At 33.6% G+C, this 19,084-nt stretch overlaps 1 protein-coding gene across 1 annotated transcript in view; it reads left to right on the forward strand.

Moving 5' to 3' along the window:
* The window catches only part of LOC129229680 (uncharacterized), a 71,592-nt gene that overhangs the window by 32,209 nt on the left and 20,299 nt on the right, over window positions 1-19,084 (forward strand). The window contains exon 2 of the mRNA XM_054864038.1: window positions 6,553-6,650. Within this exon, the coding sequence (XP_054720013.1) occupies window positions 6,553-6,650 (98 nt within the window). The remainder of the gene's footprint in view (window positions 1-6,552; window positions 6,651-19,084) is intronic.

Raw genomic sequence — 19,084 nt, forward strand, 5'->3', positions numbered from 1 at the left:
ACGCCGGGCACGCAGGCTAGTCCACTATAATATTAAAATCTGTTCACGTCCGTCTGTCTGTCTGTCTGAAGATCGATCTTCTCCAGAACCGCCGCGAATCAAGAGCCAAACGAGATACCGATCGATTCGAAATTTTCCAAAGAAAAAACAATAGGACCAATCTCATAATTGTGCGACTTTAATTAGCGGAGATATTAATTAAAACGTTAATTAACATAACGTTATTCAGGAATTTTTATTTATTTCCTGTTGCCATTTTGCATATAGGTGAGCAAGTAAAATTCTAATATTTTTTTTAAAAGAGATTTTTTGGCTGCTGTCCAAATCTTAAAACAACGTTTCCATCTAGAATTTCATTTTAAACTAGTTTAAAAATTGGTTGCTCTATTCGGACATAGTCTTTATTTTATCGTCTGTCCTTTTTTTATTTTTTACATTCAACTTTCTTAACTCTTTTCAGCATATGAAAGTTGTTTCTTTAGCTATGTTTATCGATTGTAGTGTAAGTTTATCATTCATCGGCCTCATATTTTGGTACATTTAGAATGTGCGACTAATTATGTTTATTTTGGTGGATTTTTCCCGTCATGTGGGTGAGTTTTCGAATTGTAATAACTCTCTTTTTCCTTCCTGTTTCTATTTTTAAAATACTGTTTATACCGTTAAAAGAACATGTTAAATTAAGATTGTTTGGATTTCTTTAAGTGAAACTGAGTTGAACAAAAGAGTGTTTTTAAGGATTTTAACTAAAGCTAAATTGGAATCTGATGACTTGGTATTAAATTAATGCTTATTGGTATTTATTAATACTTGGTGCTTTAGTTTCACGTAATCAAATACACGGTATGTGTCATTTTATGTAAAAAGCTGATTGTAATTGTACATAATTATTTCGGATGTAGTCTATCAGATGTAATTCATTTTAACGTAAGCACAGATTATAGTTGATAATGCATATATTTTCATCTTTTGTGCTAATTGAAAATACTCATAACTTGTATCATTGATAACTATGTTTAACGTTAAAGAGATTTTTTCCAAAAATATGCTCTAGGTGTTTTGCAACCCTTGCATTACGCGTATTTATTTGCTCCTTAGCGCTTTAGAAACTGATGTCAGAGTAATACAAAAACATCAATTGGACATCTCTTTCATTGTTTAAGTAGCCCGTGCAACGCCGGGCACACAGCTAGTATTTCTCAATAAATAAAGCCAATGTATTCTACCTCTTAATTTTTTTAACATGGCATTTCCATTTTAAATTTTCACTAAAAGTCATATTTGCAACTCTTTCTATTGTTGAGCAGTCACAGTTATTTTTGAAATCGCATGTCTGTTCGTGATATTTTATGCCCAAATCAATTTTATTAGTCTCTTTCTTTTTTAATTCAAACTTTACGTATTTTGTTTTATTTATATTTAGATATAACATATTATCAGTTAACTATCTATTAAAAACAGTTAAATCAACTTACATTTGGTTCTTAATATCATCAATGCTCTTTGCACAATATGTTAATGCTGCATCTTCTGCATATAGAGTAATTGTACCGTACAATTTAATGTGTTTGAGTTAATACAACATGTACAGGGTGTTCCAAAAATGACTGATATATTTGAAAAATCAATAAAAACGAAACGGGCAGCGATATAAATATACCGTTTGTTGCACCATGCTTGAGACAACAGTAAATTTTCAGACAGACAAACTTTCACAATTAGTTACAATGTTTCTCAACAGATGGCGCTGCAGGTTTTTAAAAATAGAAAGTAAAACAAAGTCCGTAAGATCGCCAAAAATGACCGCTATATTTGAAAAATCAATAAAAACTAAACGGGCAGCATTGATTTTTCAAACATACTGATCATTTTGGCAATCTTGCAGGCTGCGTTTTCTTTTATACCGTTTAAAATACTTGCAGCGCCATCTGTTGAGGAACATTGTAACTAATTTTGAAAGTTTGTCTGTCTGAAAATTTACTGTTGTCTCAAGCATAATGCAACAAACGGTATATTTCTTTCGCTGCCCGTTTAGTTTTTATTGATTTTTCAAATGCATCAGCCATTTTTGGAACACCTTGTGTATATATATATTAAAAAGTAAAAGACCCAAAATTGATCCCTGAGGGACTCCAATTTTTGTTGTTCATTATTTGCGTTTCGTTCATGTTTTCGGCATATAGTTCTACAATGACGGAAAAACTCCTCTTCGACTAAGATCAGCACTTATAGCGGGACAGGCAAAAACGTGGCTCAGCGTCAGCTGCGTATCTGAGCAGTTATCGAATTTCTGTAGACGCCCCAAGTGAACTAACTACCCTTATATGGTAATAATTCGAAAAACAGCGCTACCCAATGACCAACCAACGAAGGCATTGCTGGCGATGGATCCAAATAATTCAAATTGAATTGTTAATTAATTAATTCTCAATTTCAAATTAGAGATTAACCGATTAATCTCTACTAACCGATGATCTCCACTAATAATTTCTAATATCTTCTATAGATGGCAGTGATATCCTTAAGGATTATGTGTTTTCAGATGGCAACAGCTAATTCATACAAATAAAACAAAGAATTCATATTTGTGATTATATGCATTGATATAAAAGAAAACAAAATATAATAATAAATACTAAATCTGATCTCGCAATGAATATTTTTTGGAACAATTTCTTATAAATTGGTGTAAAAATCCTCTGCTGAAAACATATTATATCTCGCTCCCATCTGGGCGCTCCTGAACCCAAGATCTTTCTTGAAAACTCAAGATCAAGAGGGAATGGGGGGGGGGGGGGATTTTTGGCAGCCATGGTCTGCCTATCTGTGGCACGTGACAAAGCGATTGATATGTTCATCTTCTGGGTATTTAACGGAAAAAAAACGTGGAAACACTCATAATGTTCACGTATTAAGGTAACAATTACGGAACACTGCTCAAAAAGATTTCGTTCATAAATACATTAAAAAAATCAGAGCAATGACTGCAATTACATGTGCTATAAAATATTATGACCTCACATGATTTCGATTAAATGCATGTTCAAATATTACTATACCTTTGAACGATAATCAATTTTATTTGAATTGTTTATTTCAGCCTGTCAAACGCCAAGTTTTCTCTTTTCAAGTAAAAAACTCTTATCATCCTATAAAATGACTCAATGGGGCTTACAATAATTTGAAAAAAAAAAAAAAAAAAAAAACAGGATTAAATGTGTGTCACTTTCAGTAAAAAGTATTTTAATCCTTATCAGAAAAATTCAACGTGACCCTTAAAATGTTTTTCCAAAGTTTGGAACTTGGAGCTTTACTGGTTTTTGAAATGAACGATTCCGTTGAAGTGATTAAGATGAATAAGATTTTAATTCGGAAGCATTAGAAGTTGCTGCCAAAACCAGCAATCGAAGGAATAAAAGTCGCTGGGATTAATAACATTCTGTAGCCATGAGTCAGGTTTCTGCAATGCGGGTTCTCTGAACGGGAATCAAAATACTTTCTCACAGTTTGCAGATACATTTTTAAGCTCCTAAAAATACCCCACTGCTTAATCATTCAAAAAAATAAGTTCTTTCGTGCGGCAAATGGTGGACATCGAAGGTCAAACTACCAGATGCCTTGGCACGGGTGTGTGACGATGAATCAAAAATCGCCTGCCAGGAGAACGATTAGAAATATGTGCGTGCTTAATCGTTTCTGCGTTCTTGACTGGACGCGGTAGATATGTCTTTGAGATCGTGAGAATTCGAATGTTGGGGCACCGGTTCCCAAGCTGTGTGACATGCGAATGTTTGCGGGAAGAGTTTGTTGGGATTTAGTGACGGGCGGGGGAGGGGAGGAGGAGTAAGTTAACCCAACTTAAACTATCCCAACCATCAGTTTACCAAAGTTGCAGTTACTTTTATTGACAGGGGATTGTGGGGCAAAGTGAAATGGTAAAGAGAACTTTAATTTTTCAAAATGAATACTAAGTGGTTCAAAAAAACTTTCTTTCAGCTAGAGTCCAGGACAACCCTTTATTTTTTTTAGAATTACTAATAGTTTTATGCTCTAAAAGTTTTAGCTTCTTTTGCTCAAATTTTAAGAGAGTGCTCAATGACCCCTTCATTTAACATTAGCCATTGCATAGAAAATGATACAAATTTAGAAACATTTCATTTCCCCAGCTGCCTTTTTTTTTTGTCTTTTTGTAAATAATTATTTTATTGCAATGTATATGCATATTACTAATGTATATTACAATATGTAGCATTATTTTTACAGTTCAATGTATTTTTTAACCCTCCCCCCCCATACGTATGAAGTTTTGGGGAGGGGTTTGAGCACCCTCTTTCAGTCGAAATAGGAAGCTAAAATTCTTCCAGTATATTACTATCCACAAGCCTAAAAAAGTATTGAGGAGTGTCCTGTTATCTAAGAGAACCTTTTTTACGTGTATTTTTGAACCACCCTATGAATACGTTGGAACTTTGTTTTGAAAATTGAAGCACAAAAGGAAAGAATAGAAAGGCTCCCATATAGGGGGCAAGTGGGGGCTCAAGCCCCCACCCCTTAGAAATTAGAACGTCCTTACTTTTAGAACTTTTTTCTTTGAAAAAAATGTAAAACAGTTTGTTCTCCAGCCGTTAATGAATAATTTATTAAAAATGTCAAACTTTAATAACTGTATTGAAATCGGCTTCTATGGCGAAAATATCCTGCTAAACCATGGGGGAAATATCGGAGCCCCCCCTTAAAATTTTACAAATGGGCACCCTTGAAAGAATGATGCACTTTGTGATAAAATTAACACTGAAATACTATTTTTCCTTTTTTGCAGAAAATTCGTTCCTACAGAAAAAAAAGCGAAAATTTTTAACTTTTTTTTCGCATGGGACAAAGTGAAAAATAAAATATTTTTTCACATGACGAAAACTTTTTTTACTATCAAAAATACTATTTGATTTTGATTATTTTTGCAAAATCAATGATATAGATGAGGATATATAATAGCGTATGATCGAGTAACGCTCCTGACGTCATCAACAATGAAATTCGCGCCACCGCATGGTAATTTGATAATATTTTTTGGTAATGTTTGACATGCACGGAATTGCTTTATTTTGACGAGACTGAACTGGATCCGCTATCTTAACCGTTTTACTGGTAAGACTCATTTTGGGAGAATGAAAAAACGAAAAGGGGGTGTCAACTATGAACGCTACCTATTGTAGTTTAGGGATGCACTGTAGTTAGGATTAAAATTTCAACTATCAAAATGTCACCAAACAGGCAATTGCTTCGTTAAAATGCAGAAGAGTAGAAGCAATTTCCACCCGTGATACCTTGACGGGCGACTTTCCAGCGGTTGTTATAAAAGCCATTAGTAGAAACAAGAAACCCAACAAAACCTACTACAATTTGTGACTGCGGAAAAAATAATTTGAATTCAAGATCTCGAAATTCAAACTAATTTCGTTTTATTTTATTGAGCAATCACATTGCTTATTGTTCTCATTTGACGGTTTTTGGCGTCTTTTGATTTTATTTTCCATCCGCCTCCCTCTGCAGCACCACCGTCGACCGGCCCCTCCCGATGCTGCTCCTCCAGCGAGCAAAGTCTCCAGATTGCGTTCATATCCTACACACAAACACGCATACATACACACACGTACACACACGCGCATACATACACACACCTACACACACGCGCATACATACACACACCTACACACACGCGCATACATACACACACCTACACACACGCGCATACATACACACACCTACACACACGCGCATACATACACACACCTACACACACGCGCATACATACACACACCTACACACACGCTTACATACACACGCACACATACCCACACACTCATGCCTGCACACAGACACAAACACACACATACCCCCAAACACACATACCCACACACACGCGCATACATACACACACCTACACACACGCTTACATACACACGCACACATACCCACACACTCATGCCTGCACACAGACACAAACACACACATACCCACACACACCTACACACACGCTTACATACACACGCACACATACCCACACACTCATGCCTGCACACAGACACAAACACACACATACCCCCAAACACACATACCCACACACACGCGCATACATACACACACCTACACACACGCTTACATACACACGCACACATACCCACACACTCATGCCTGCACACAGACACAAACACACACATACCCACACACACCTACACACACGCTTACATACACACGCACACATACCCACACACTCATGCCTGCACACAGACACAAACACACACATACCCACACACACACATACCCACACACATACATACCCACACACACACACACACCCACACACATACACATACCCACACACACACACACACTCGTGATTGCGAAAAACATAATTTGAATTCAAGATGTCAAAATTCAAATTACTTTTTCAATGTAAGTTTTTTAAATTTTAGCTTAAATGAATGTTTCATTCCTTTTTTAGACATGAACTTTTTGCGCACATTTTTTAACTTAAACTTTCTCTTTTTCTAGAGGAGAGATACTGCGCAGTGGTGCTCCAGGTCCACGCCTTGTGGCTGGGAGGTGTACAGGCCTTTCATGAGGAATGTTGAATACTTCATCAAAAGCCCGTAAGTGTCTCAATATTATTATCTTAAACATTTTCTTCCTTCACCTTATCTAAGTGGGCTAAATACACACAAAAGTCAACTGAAAATTCTTATCTCGGACATGTTTCTGATTATCTAATATTAAATGAACGGATTCTGCTAAAGATTATGTAATCATACGTATAGTTTTTTTATGATAAGATAAGGCCTGACATTGATGAAGTTCATTTCTTGTTGAGCTAGAGGGAGGAGAATTTTTTTATGTTTTCATACAATTGAATTGCTATTCCATTGTCGAAGCTATTGTTGAGCAAATGTTAATTGCTTACTACTTCTTATTGGAGCCTTGCACATAGATGTATTATTTTTACTTTTATTTTATTTGTTTATTTACTTTGACTATGCTTTGTATTTTCAAATAGAATTATTTTTTCGTTTCACTATGTCCTCAGGTCAAAAATCAGAAAGGTAATTCTGGACATGAGGACATTCTAAAGTGCGTAATGGAACACTATAAAGTGTTTCTGAAAAGAAAACTACTTCCTACAAGTGTACTCTAGTCAAACAAGTCTAGAACTAAACTGATCGAGAAATCTATGTTCGAAAAAATCCCAACGCGCTCGAAATTGAAATTTGGCACCATAAAAGTGTATAAAAGTGACCTTTTCTACAACAAATTTTCCTTACCGTTTCAAAATTTAAATCACTTTGAACAAGAGCGGATACAGACTACCATTTTATGGGGGGGGGGGGGGTCATGTTGAAGAATAATTCCCTCACCCCATGAACGAACTTACGGTTTTAGTACTAAAAATCTCTGCTTGGGGGTCAATAAAAAGCCCCCAAATCGGCCCGGAAATAATGCACTTAGTAGAGCATAAAAGTTACTAAACAATTTCATAAGCAATGAAAAGAAGCAATATTTCAAATATTTACTTTGAAAAATAATAATAATAATAAGCTGAAAAGATTACAGAAATTGTTTACATTTTTTTCATCGAATGCTTGAACACAATGTGGACGGATAATAATGTACGGTCTTGGGGGGGGGGGGAGGGCTTGACTACCATGACCCTCCCCTTGTATGACTTCGAAGACCGTAAAAACCTACACCAGGTGAAGTTTTTTTCCAAGTCTGAATACTAATTATAGCACTTGGAGCATTTGTTTCTAACTAATTAATTTCAAAAGCCTCAGCTCAAGTTACACCATGCTATTAACAATACTTCCAAGAAAAATGAATTGCATTAGAATAGCTGAATTCTATTATGTCAAAGCGTAGTCTTTTAATAAAATTTAGAGGACATTGCGAGTTTGTACCTAGAAGGGGAAGGGGTGCCTTTTCTTCCACGCCTATGCAGAGAGAATCAAGTTTTTAAATTCTCTGAGAAATATAGCAGTAAATAGATACCCATACAACGCTGGGTAATAAACTAAAGTACAGTAACGATGCCAAATATATAGATATACGTATCACTACACTAAGAAATGAAACACTACAGAATTATAAAGTAAGAAAAACAACGTTAAAAAAAGCACAAATTTGCCAATTACAGCAGACACGTGTTTCGGCGTTACAGGGAACGCCTTTTTCAATGCAAAAAGTAATGAGCTTATGGATAAAAAGACATCCGACAAGACTTTTGTCGGATGTCTTTTTATTGGAAAAGGCGTTCCCTGTAACGCCGAAACACGTGTCTGCCGTAATTGGCAAATTTGTGCTTTTTTTAACGTTGTTTTTCTGACTTTATTGTTCAGCACAAAGGTATTTATTTATTTTATCTTACTACAGAATTAGTTGAAAATCTCTAGGAAACTGGTATTCCATAAAATTCTCGAGTCATCGATAAAGCTTCTTCTCAGCTAATGCAATTACAATTAACTAAGAAGATGTTTGGTTAACAAAAAAAAATAAATAAAATAATAATAATAATTTACTACAGGGTGAGCATAAAAGAGTATCCCGGTTCTGTAAATTTATTTTTCGTATTTTGTTACACTTACCGCTTATAGGGAGTCAGTACCCTAAATATTTTCAAAAATTCGGTTTTTTGATTTTTGTATATTTTGAAACTCCATTTCAATACTTTTTTAATAATATATACTTCTTGATCGTGCTCATATTAAAAGTAAGTTAAAGTAAGCTTTAAAAAAATGTAAACCTATTTTGATGAGGTATGATTTTCCCCTTTAAATTGCAATCTCTCGAAATGGTATTTTTGAGACTAAATGTTCCTTTTTCTCAGAAACTAAATTGTGTTAGGATTTGAAATTTTTACCCCCAATTCCATCTATCTAATTGCATATACTGAAGTAAATTTTTTTTCACATTCGAAAAATATGTTTTATAAAGTTGATTTCGTGTTGCAAAATGGCATTTTTTGAAAAAAAAATACAGTGACTTATACATTTGAATTTTTTTTAGAAAAAGTAAGCTTTCTTTCTGTACAATTTTACTTTAAGAGTCTACTTCAAGTACAGAAAAATTTTCACAATTATATCTTTAATAGATTTTCAGAAAAAGGTACATGAACCTGTGCAAATTAACATTGAGGGTATATGGGGTACTGACCCCTTAAAGTAACACAGAAATGATATTACTCCTTTCTCCCTTATACCTGCACAGTATGAAGAATTATTCTGCCGTGGGCAGGTAGAGGGCAGTAATTGCCAATTTTTATTTATTTATTTATTTATTTTTATTTTATTTTTTTATTTATTTATTTACTTTTTTTTTTTTTTTTTTGCATTTTCGTCATGTATTGTATTGTAGCTTTATTCTACAAGCTTGCTTATTCAGTTTCCGCTGAAAAAAAGGCGCAAATAATCGTCTAATTCCAACAATTCCCTATAGTTAGTATTGAATCCAACACGCATTTCTTCAAATATCTGGAAAACTCATTTCTGCAGATACTGCCGTTTACCTGGCCACGGCAGTATTATAAGAGATATCTATTATTTCTATTTTATTTTCTCGTGTTCAGAAAGATCAATCGTTGCTTCTGACAAATTTAAACATTCAGTCAACCAGGCGAATGCCGCAAAATTGTTGCACCCCTGATAATCTGTCTGTTCATACAGGACATTCAAAAAATAATAGCAGAGGTAAACTATGTGTGCAATGGAATATGTCAAAGAATTGTAGTGTCGTATTTAGCTTTGGATCCATTCAAGCAAGAAAGAATGAGAATCATTCCGGTAGCAGATGGAGCGTTAACTGGGATGCGGTCCAAATTCAACTTTTATCCATCATTAAGAAAGAAATTTTGTACAATTAATTTATCCGCCAAACGTTTTACTCATTGTTGACGTTAACTCTTTTTACATGAAAATGGCGGAAAATGTAATTAATGGTGTCACTACGGTTATGATAAGTTGAAACACAAAGTAGGCCATTTTTACTTCCTTTTACAAAAAAAGGAAGTATTGTATTAGTAAAAACATTTTCACTCAAAAATCGACCTTAATTTCCATTTTGCTCACCCCAGAATGCAGGGCTGTGGAGTCGGAGTCGGAGTCGAAGAGTCGGAGTCGGATAGATTTTGGGTAAAGGAGTCGGAGTCGGAGTTGTTCAAAAACATGCCGACTCCGACTCCGACTCCAGGCTTCTTATTTTCTTTCCTTTTCACTGATTCTTCTTGCATTTTTTAAATACTGACTACCAATTGGTTCGATTACATGTATAAAAAGATACTAATGTGAAAATAAAAGCCGTTATGGCAATCAGCTAGCTTGAGTGCTTACCGAACTTTCTGTAGCCGTCCCCTAGTTTGCTTGCTTTTGAACTTAACTAATAGCAACTGTCAGCAAACGATTTTGTTGCCTAACATTTTCAATTAATCACTTTCAAATAAAAATAGAAATACAGTGTTTTGTTCGATCTCAGTTATAAAATAGAAAAAGAAATGTAACAAATTAGTAAGTCGAGGCCCGTAGCTAAGGTTAAAACGTTTAAGGGTGATCGGCAAATTCAAAAAAGTTATGCCGCGAAAGCACGAATCCAAAAGATCCGATGAAATAATCTCATGGTTTTTTTTCTTTTTTAAGACTCTTTCTATAAGCTTGGTTCTCACTAAAAAGTATGGAACAAAATAAGTGTAAATGATTTCTTGATTACAACACTCAATAATAGCAGTTAATCTTAAAATCTTCATATTAAGGTTAATTTTAAAGCAGCCAATAAAATTTAAATTAAAAATTTAGCGAAGAAGAAATATAGGTATAGTAAAAGCTATTCGTATAAATTTGTATACCCCCGTATTTTGTGTAAAATTAGCTCCTGACGTATATGTGCCCTATTTTCGCTGAAATTTTATTGATAAAATATAATTTAAAATATATTCGCGAAAATTTTAAGAATTAAAATATTTATATTTTTTTTATAAACTCTGAAATTAACTTGTGGTGTCGTCTACCAGATGGGTGTCACCCGGGGCAACCACGCCCTCTCAAGAACTGGTATTTAGAAAAAAAGCTTTTTTTCTCTCAAGTTACAGCTTTCAAAAATTGAAATCACACGATTTGATCAATATCAATTTGTTAAACATTAAATGGGGGGGGGGGGGGGGGGGAATTACAGATAATCCTTTTCAAATTTTTTAAAAGGGATTTTTAAGTCATCTCACTTTTTAACTCGTAACTATTGGAAAATTTGGTTCTTAAATTGAATTTCTAACGTTGTATGCGTCTTAGGTTTACAATAAAAAACAAAATGCGAAATTTTCATAAAAAGGAATTAATATTTAAATCTCTTTTTAGAGGTTTCTCCCCTTCCCCTGAAGGGAGAGAGGGAGTTGAAAAAATGAAATTGAAAATATAAAATAAATACGGAGTCGGAGTTGGAGTCGGAGTCGGGCGTTTCAAAATCCAGGAGTCGGAGTCGGGGTCGGAGTCGGCCATTTTCCTTCCGACTCCGCAGCCCTGCCAGAATGAATGTTGAGTTCTTTTTCGACCCGACCACACGTGCATATATACCTAAGAACGTATAGACGCCCGAAATATCCATTTTGACGATTCCCAAGTTAATTACAACGAGTTTTCTCGTGACGTCTGTATATACGTATGTATATGCGTATGTACGTATGTGTTTATGTATGTATGTCGCATAACTCAAGAACGGTATGTCCTAGAGAGTTAAAATTTGGTACGTAGACTCCTAGTGGAGTCTAGTTGTGCACCTCCATTTTTGGGTGCATTCGGGTGTTTTTAAAGGGATCTTTTGGACCTTTTCGGGGGGATATCATCGTTAATTTCGATGCAAACTCAAGTAGTGCTATAATTTGGCAGACACTTGGCGATATATCGCCAGTCTTTTGATCGCCTTTTGTCGCCAACTTGGCGACAAATTTGGCGGATTTTTTTTTTTTTTTTTTTTAAATCTGGTTTCTATTTGGCCACTGCTGGTGATATTCAGAGAGTCAACTATTGAATCATATTAAAATTGCCAATAATGGGGAAATAACATTAAGTTAGTGTAAAAGGAAGTCACGTGATGCGCACATCAACTCGTTTAAGGAAGTAATTTGAACGGTTATACCGAAATGTTCAACCGGTACACTGGAATGCCCCCGCAGCATCGTGGGAATTCAAGTGGGTATACACCCTTGGATGGTTTTTAGAGTGTTTTAAAGGGCAGTTCTTTTTTAATGCTATGAGTAAGTGGTTACACTAATTTTGAACCTATGAGGAATAAAAATTCGAGCAATATTTACATGTACTTTTCAGTGGCTAGGACTTTTTTTAATGAGTTTTTTTTGTTTTTGATCTTGTTGTAAAAATCTTCACAGCTAATCTGCTATTAATTTTACACGCCAATGTTAAAAATGACAAAGGAATTACCTTAAATTATCCTTCACAGTTAATTACTTTATTTTCTGGTCATCTATAGTCTTTTACCGGGTAAACCGGCCGGGACATCGGCATTTTGTTTGAATACCGGGATATCTGGTACGCGTAGTTATAGGTTACATTATTGATGCGTTAGTACGAAAGACTTGGGTGAAGGGGGGTGCACTTCTTTTGTTAGAAATAAAGTCCTGCTAACAGAAGATTCTTGACCTTCTTGAGACTTGTCGATAAACGCGCAAGACCGGTGCGTCGGTCCCTGAAGTCGTTCTTGCTTATGAATTCTCTATTATTACAGCATTTTATGAGATATTATTTACTGATATTTTTTCCCGTCTGCTTCGAACTATCAACCAGTCTGCCATGAGTAGATTAAAACACCCTAACTCAACTGATGCGCCATAAGAGTAAAATTCTCCTTTTTCTAGTCTCACTCCTTAGACGTTTGATGCCGAAGATAAAAGGAAATCTGCAGATTAAGCGTTTGGTAAAATCACAGTGGGAAAACTCTTTACTTGTTTTTTGAGGCTTGATGAATGAAATCCCGCGCGTAGACTGCTTTTCTAAGCGGTTGTTTTTGAGCAGTCATAGTTTTGTTTCTTCGGCCTTGCAGGCTGGCATAAAAGGAAATTTATTCGTCAGCGTTTCTATGATTCCTATCTATAGAACAATATTGCTTCAAAGAAAGGATTAAATTTCACGTTTCAAAAGTACGGTGGCACTTAGCCATTGGTCGCGTTTACATGAGATTATTGTACCTCGAATTTCCCCGCTCCAACTCCGAAAAGAGCCGGTTGGAAAAATGCACCATTCACATGCAAAAAGAGCTTGTATTGTCAGTTTTTCACAAGAAAGCACTTGACTCCTCCCTCGTCACATGGTATCCGATGATTCTATTTCACTGTTTTCGGCAGAAGGTATATTCGGATCATAGCATTTTGTTGTAAAAGCAACAGTTTTTAAAATGTAAGAATAACTAAAATGCCAACAAATTAGTGAAGCAAGTGATGTAAGACTTTTTTGCACATTAAAATACACGCCCAAGTTAGGGCTGTCTGGTAGTCTCCTTTAGAAGCGCGTGGATTGCGTACCGATCAACCCCGCGTAAAATGGAATTCTGCGTTCGAGGGGGTGTGGCAAGTGCCTTCTCCTGAAAAACGGATGTATCCGAACCTGTATCCGAAAAAGCGGTATTACCTAGCATCCGAAAAAGCAGTTTTACCTAGAGTCCCTATATGAAAACGTAGTTTTCAGAGTTGCGACAACAGCTACGCTCGGAAAGCGCTACCGGTTACTGGGGGAAGATAGGGTTGCCGCGGAGCTGCAAGATTGGCTTCTTGCTCGCTTTCGAGTTTCATTTAAAAAAATAGCCACAAGCGGGAGCGGGAAGAGTGGCTGAAACGGACAAGTTCTGAAGGATGTAAGCACGCGGATTCGAAAATGCATGCTGTCAATAAATGAAACGCTCGATTTTGATTCAAACATTAGAAAAAGACAAAATGGCCCTGTGTTAGCAGAATTAAAAGCAGATTTTTTCTTTAACCTTATTCTCTTTAATACGATTAATTTTAAATTAATCAAAATATTCTGAGACAACGAAAATTATATTATAGTTTGAATTGATTCAAAATGAATGAAGGAATAAAAACTGATTAAGAAAATGAAAATAAATAAATAAGCAACAAATAACGAACATAAAAAATTGCTTGTTTTTGCTACATTAATTAAGTTTTATAAAGATTTTTGAACATAGAAATATTTCTTGAATTGATATCAAAAGCATTGCTTATTTATTTTTTTTTCTATAGAAGGAAAAAAAAATACAATTTTCTGATTTAAATGGAAAAGTTTAGCATTAGCTTAAAAATTCCGAAAGGAAATATATGCCTGGGATGTCCACCTACGGGGGGGGGGGGGGGCACCCATGTATATGCAAAGGAAAGTTTGAAAGAGTAATACTAGAAATATGCAGAAGCTTAAAACAAGGTATCCTATCCAGGCCCGGATCTATATATTTTGGGCCTCCATGCAACAAAATCTCTATAGCCCCTCCCCCCAGGCCATCAGTGTGTATTTGTAACATTAAATAAGTCTTAGTGCTAGGTTTTTTTCAATTTTTTTTCTTCAATTTCATAGGCCGTTGGACCCCTTAAGACCTGGGACACCCCACACTGCGGGGATCCTATCTCACTCCCCCCCCCCCACTCCAAAAAAAAAATTAAGAACCTCTGAATATTTCAATGGTTTAGTGGGCACACCTAGTTAATAGATTAATTTGTATTTAGTTGAAAACGAAATTATATTAATCAGAGGTCATTTTTATTTGAAACTAGATGCAAATAGAAATATTCAGAAATGAATTGGGAAGTTAAGGGGGGGGGGGGCGTGTATTTTGACATATATTTTTTTAACATTCGTATATGCATAAGAAACAGATGTCTCCATTGTTTTATATTTATTTCTTGAAAGTACACTATCTATTATTTAAATTTTTTAACAACATTTTTATACCAAAACAATACTAGAATGAAAGGTAGTTAGGTAGTAGATATTTTTTTAATGAAACAAAATTAAAACAATTCAGAGCACCAAAAAAGGACTTGTACTTATTTTGAATTTTTATGAGAAAACAAAAACTAAAAATTAAAAACAATTTAGCATGAGGAAAACTCATTTATTTCATGCTAAGTTTTCAGATCAATAGCATGATCTTATAGTTGTTATCTTGTTGTTGTTGTAAACAACATAGATCTCTGTTGTTCAATTTATTTTTTGGTGTTATTGTATCTATAAACTTTATTTAAAATACAAAATTTCCAGCATTTTCATCCGAAAAAGAAAACATTAGTTTAATTAAAAACTTCAGTCACTAATGGGCTAATCTTCAAAAAGTGCAACTTTGCTGTCACACGCCTTTTACAGTTAAAACTAAGGAATAGTTTATTAGTTTTTAATTTCAGCAAAAATATATCCATTTAAATCTGCCGACAGGTTTTTTTTTGTAATAATTTTTATTTATTTATTTATTTTTGGGAGTTTGCAGCATGTGAATTCTTACCTCCATGTATTAGAATTTAATTAATTCAAAATAAATGAAGTGATAAAAAAAAGGTAAGAAAATGAAAATAAATAAATGAACGACAGATAATGCACCTTAGAAATTGCTTGTTTTTGTTTCGGAAAGGCAAGCGTTATAAAGAGTTTTAAATCTAAAAATATTTCCTGTAACCATCTAAAAAGCAATATTACTAATAAAAATGGTTTGCTATTAAAAAAATTGCATGTTTAAGTTTACCCTGTACAATTTTCTGATTTAAATGTGATTAAGTTAAACATTAAATTAAAAATCTGAAAGGTAAATATCCAAAGGAAAATTTGAAAGCTTAATACTAGAAATAGGTAGATGGTTAAAACGAGGTAACCCCCCCCCCCCCCTAAAAAAAAGAAAGAAAAAATACCAAGAACCTCTAAATATTTTAGTGGTTCAGTAGGTAATCATGGTTAAAATATTAATTTGAATAAACTTTAAAATATTACTTTAATTATTACTTTAATTTGATGTAGATAGAAATATTCAGAAATAAATTGAGGAGTTGAGGTGCTGTAATTTTAAACATTACTTATTTTCAACTCATATGAATAAGAAACAAATGTATCTATTGTTATTTATTTATTTCTCTGCATCATACATCTATTACTTAAATTTTGAACAATATTTTCACATCAAAACAATATTACAAAGAAAAAATCATTCACAGCACCAGTAGAGGACTTGTACTTATTTTCAATTTTTGTGGAAAAGCAATGTTTACATTTAATTTTGACAGATATTTTAAATACAACTTAGCATGAAGAAAACTCATTAATTCCATACTAAGTCTTCAGGTCATTACCACATAAAAATTACAACCAAAGTCTCTAATATTCAATTTATTTTTTGGTGTTGTTACATCTGTAAACTTTATTTCAAATACAGAATTTCCAACATTTTTACACGAGGAAAAAAAGAGGAAACAAAGACATTTTTCTCAACTAGGCAATCAAACTCAAATTGAGGGTACCGAAACAGGATTTGTAGTTTTTATAGATTTTGGGACACACTATTATTATCAATAACTGCTTAAGTAACAAAATAGGCAAAGATTAATCTTTGTGTTTTCTGAAATGCAACGTAACCTCAAAATATTTAGATGTTCAAAATGTAGTTATTATTACCAAATTTTTAAAAATTCCTTACTCCAAAGTATCATTTCCAAAAATTAATAATTATGGACAAAACATTAGTTTAATCAAAATTTTCAGTCACTTATAAACATAAAGAAAATAAATTTTGTTATAGGCTTTTTTTCCCATCTACTCAATCAGGGAGTTTCGATTAGACAGGGCAAAATATACTGATGCTTGTAATTTATTTTCTCTTATACTATTCGTGAAGTGAATTTTTATGAAAAAAAACTCCCTTGATTGAAATAAATTGAATTTTTTGTTCACTTTTTCATATAGATTGTTAGTCCATTCATTACCCCATATCATGGATGGATGAACATGACGTATGTTCTAATATCCTGAAAAATGCTTCCAGAACTCAGTCAGAAACAGAACAGGTGCACTGACAGTCAGAAGTGGACTAAGATAACAGTTGCTACCAATCCCTTCCAAAATTGGAGCTATTTGCAGTTATTCAAATTCTGTCCTGTAGTTTAAGTGGGGAGAAAAATCTCTTTTTGAGAGGGGGGGAGGTTCTGGATAATTACAGGAACAGAATAAGCAGAAATGAACTGTTTATTTAATGCTGAAATAAGGTATAACAATAAACAAACCTAAATACATCTTTCATAATTTTATGTATATCTAAATTTTTTAGCCTTGCCTTAAATACCAAAAAATTTATTATAAATCTGAATTGAAAACAATATTTTTACATGACAAACAAGCATAAACCTAAAGAAAGCACTTAATTTACAAAACAAATTCAAAACTCTAAATTTAGAGAATCAAAACAGAACACCAGCTACTATTTCAAAATTTCTGTTGCAAAAGTATTGTTTGTTTAACCTCTTTACATTTCAATATTATTATACAAATGAATGATAATAAATTTGATAATAAGTGTAACAAATCAGAAATACAGCATTGTCTGTATGAAGAAGATCAAAATTTCATTTAATTACACTATTTAGCATTTAAACAAAAAATTTTCGTTGGTTTGTATGTCGTTGTTGAAAATCCAAAGACCATTTCAGCAACAAATTTCCTGAAGTTTACAACATAACAAACATGAATGGCATATTATACATGGAAATTTATTATTATTTTTTTCCAAACAACTTCATTAAAATTAGTTTTGATAAAGCTGTCAAGCTAAGAAAACTTCGAAAATGATTTCTGGACATCCTTGTAAACTTAATACTGGAGATCATTCTATTATACAATTTTTTAAGCAAACAGTACAATATTATCATGAGTTTTCTAGAACATCTGCATCAGGGCTACAATTCAATTAGTAGTTCAGCTTTCTTTAAGTTGCAGAATATCTGGAAGAAACTTAAAAAACATTAGGGGCAAATAAATTTAAAAGCTGAAGTAAAACTCTTCAAATGTGCTAAATCATCAGTACGGCTGATGTTTTGAATTGGCAGGAATGTTTTTTAAAGTAGTTCATAAAATTATAAATGGAAAATAAATAAACACACTTTAGTTGAAATAGAGCTGTATTTCAACTACTTTGCATTAAGTGTGTTGTAAAGTTTAATTTCAAATAACAGAGTGTTCTAAAAACACATGAAAAAGTAAAACACATATTACAGGGAATATTTTAATTCATCAATCTCTTTTGACTAGCATAGATTGTGTTTTTCATTCATTTATGTACATAATATTATGTACATGTTTTTTAGTGTGCATCATCTTTGCTCTTAAGAAGAGAAATCATCAGTTTATGATGACTAAAATAAGTAATGATTGTTCGTGATTCCAAATTTTATAGGAACTGTGAGAAAACTTGCTTGTTTTTTCTGCATTTCACTTAGGAATATCCACAGCAAAATTGTAGGGGTAGGTGTGGTATGTTGGACAGTGGGGCACGTTGTTCAAGTCCCAATTATTTTAATAATATTAATATTTTTTATTTTATTTTCTGACCAACAAATAGCTCCCATAATCCTACAAATCCTATCACGAAATCACATGGCACAGTTATATTGAACAAATTTTTTCCAGAAAGTGTTATTTCAGCAGTCCTGAGTAATTTTCAGAAAACTAAAAATTAATTTTTTTAATGGTTTTAGTCAAGATTCAGGAGAAAAAAAATTAAACTCCTGTCTTAAACTTTTACGTGAATGCCACTACCCTCATCAAAGAGCTTACTTGTGCTTGTGATTGAAAAAATGTGAGTGCATACTGTAGAAACTATTTATAAACTGTTCTTGTTTGGCTTTAACATATAAATTTAAGTAAAGTAAAAATATAGAGAATGCAATATAACTGATGCTTAAATTTAGATTCTTTAAAATAAAGCCACATTTTTCAGTAAATTCATTTATCTATACCAGATATTTCAGCTGGCCACATGAATCAGTTTTGAAAGCCATATGTTTTCAAAATTGTCCATT

The sequence above is a fragment of the Uloborus diversus genome, chromosome 9 (assembly GCF_026930045.1).
Source record: "Uloborus diversus isolate 005 chromosome 9, Udiv.v.3.1, whole genome shotgun sequence".
Classification (NCBI taxonomy): Eukaryota; Metazoa; Arthropoda; class Arachnida; order Araneae; family Uloboridae; genus Uloborus; species Uloborus diversus.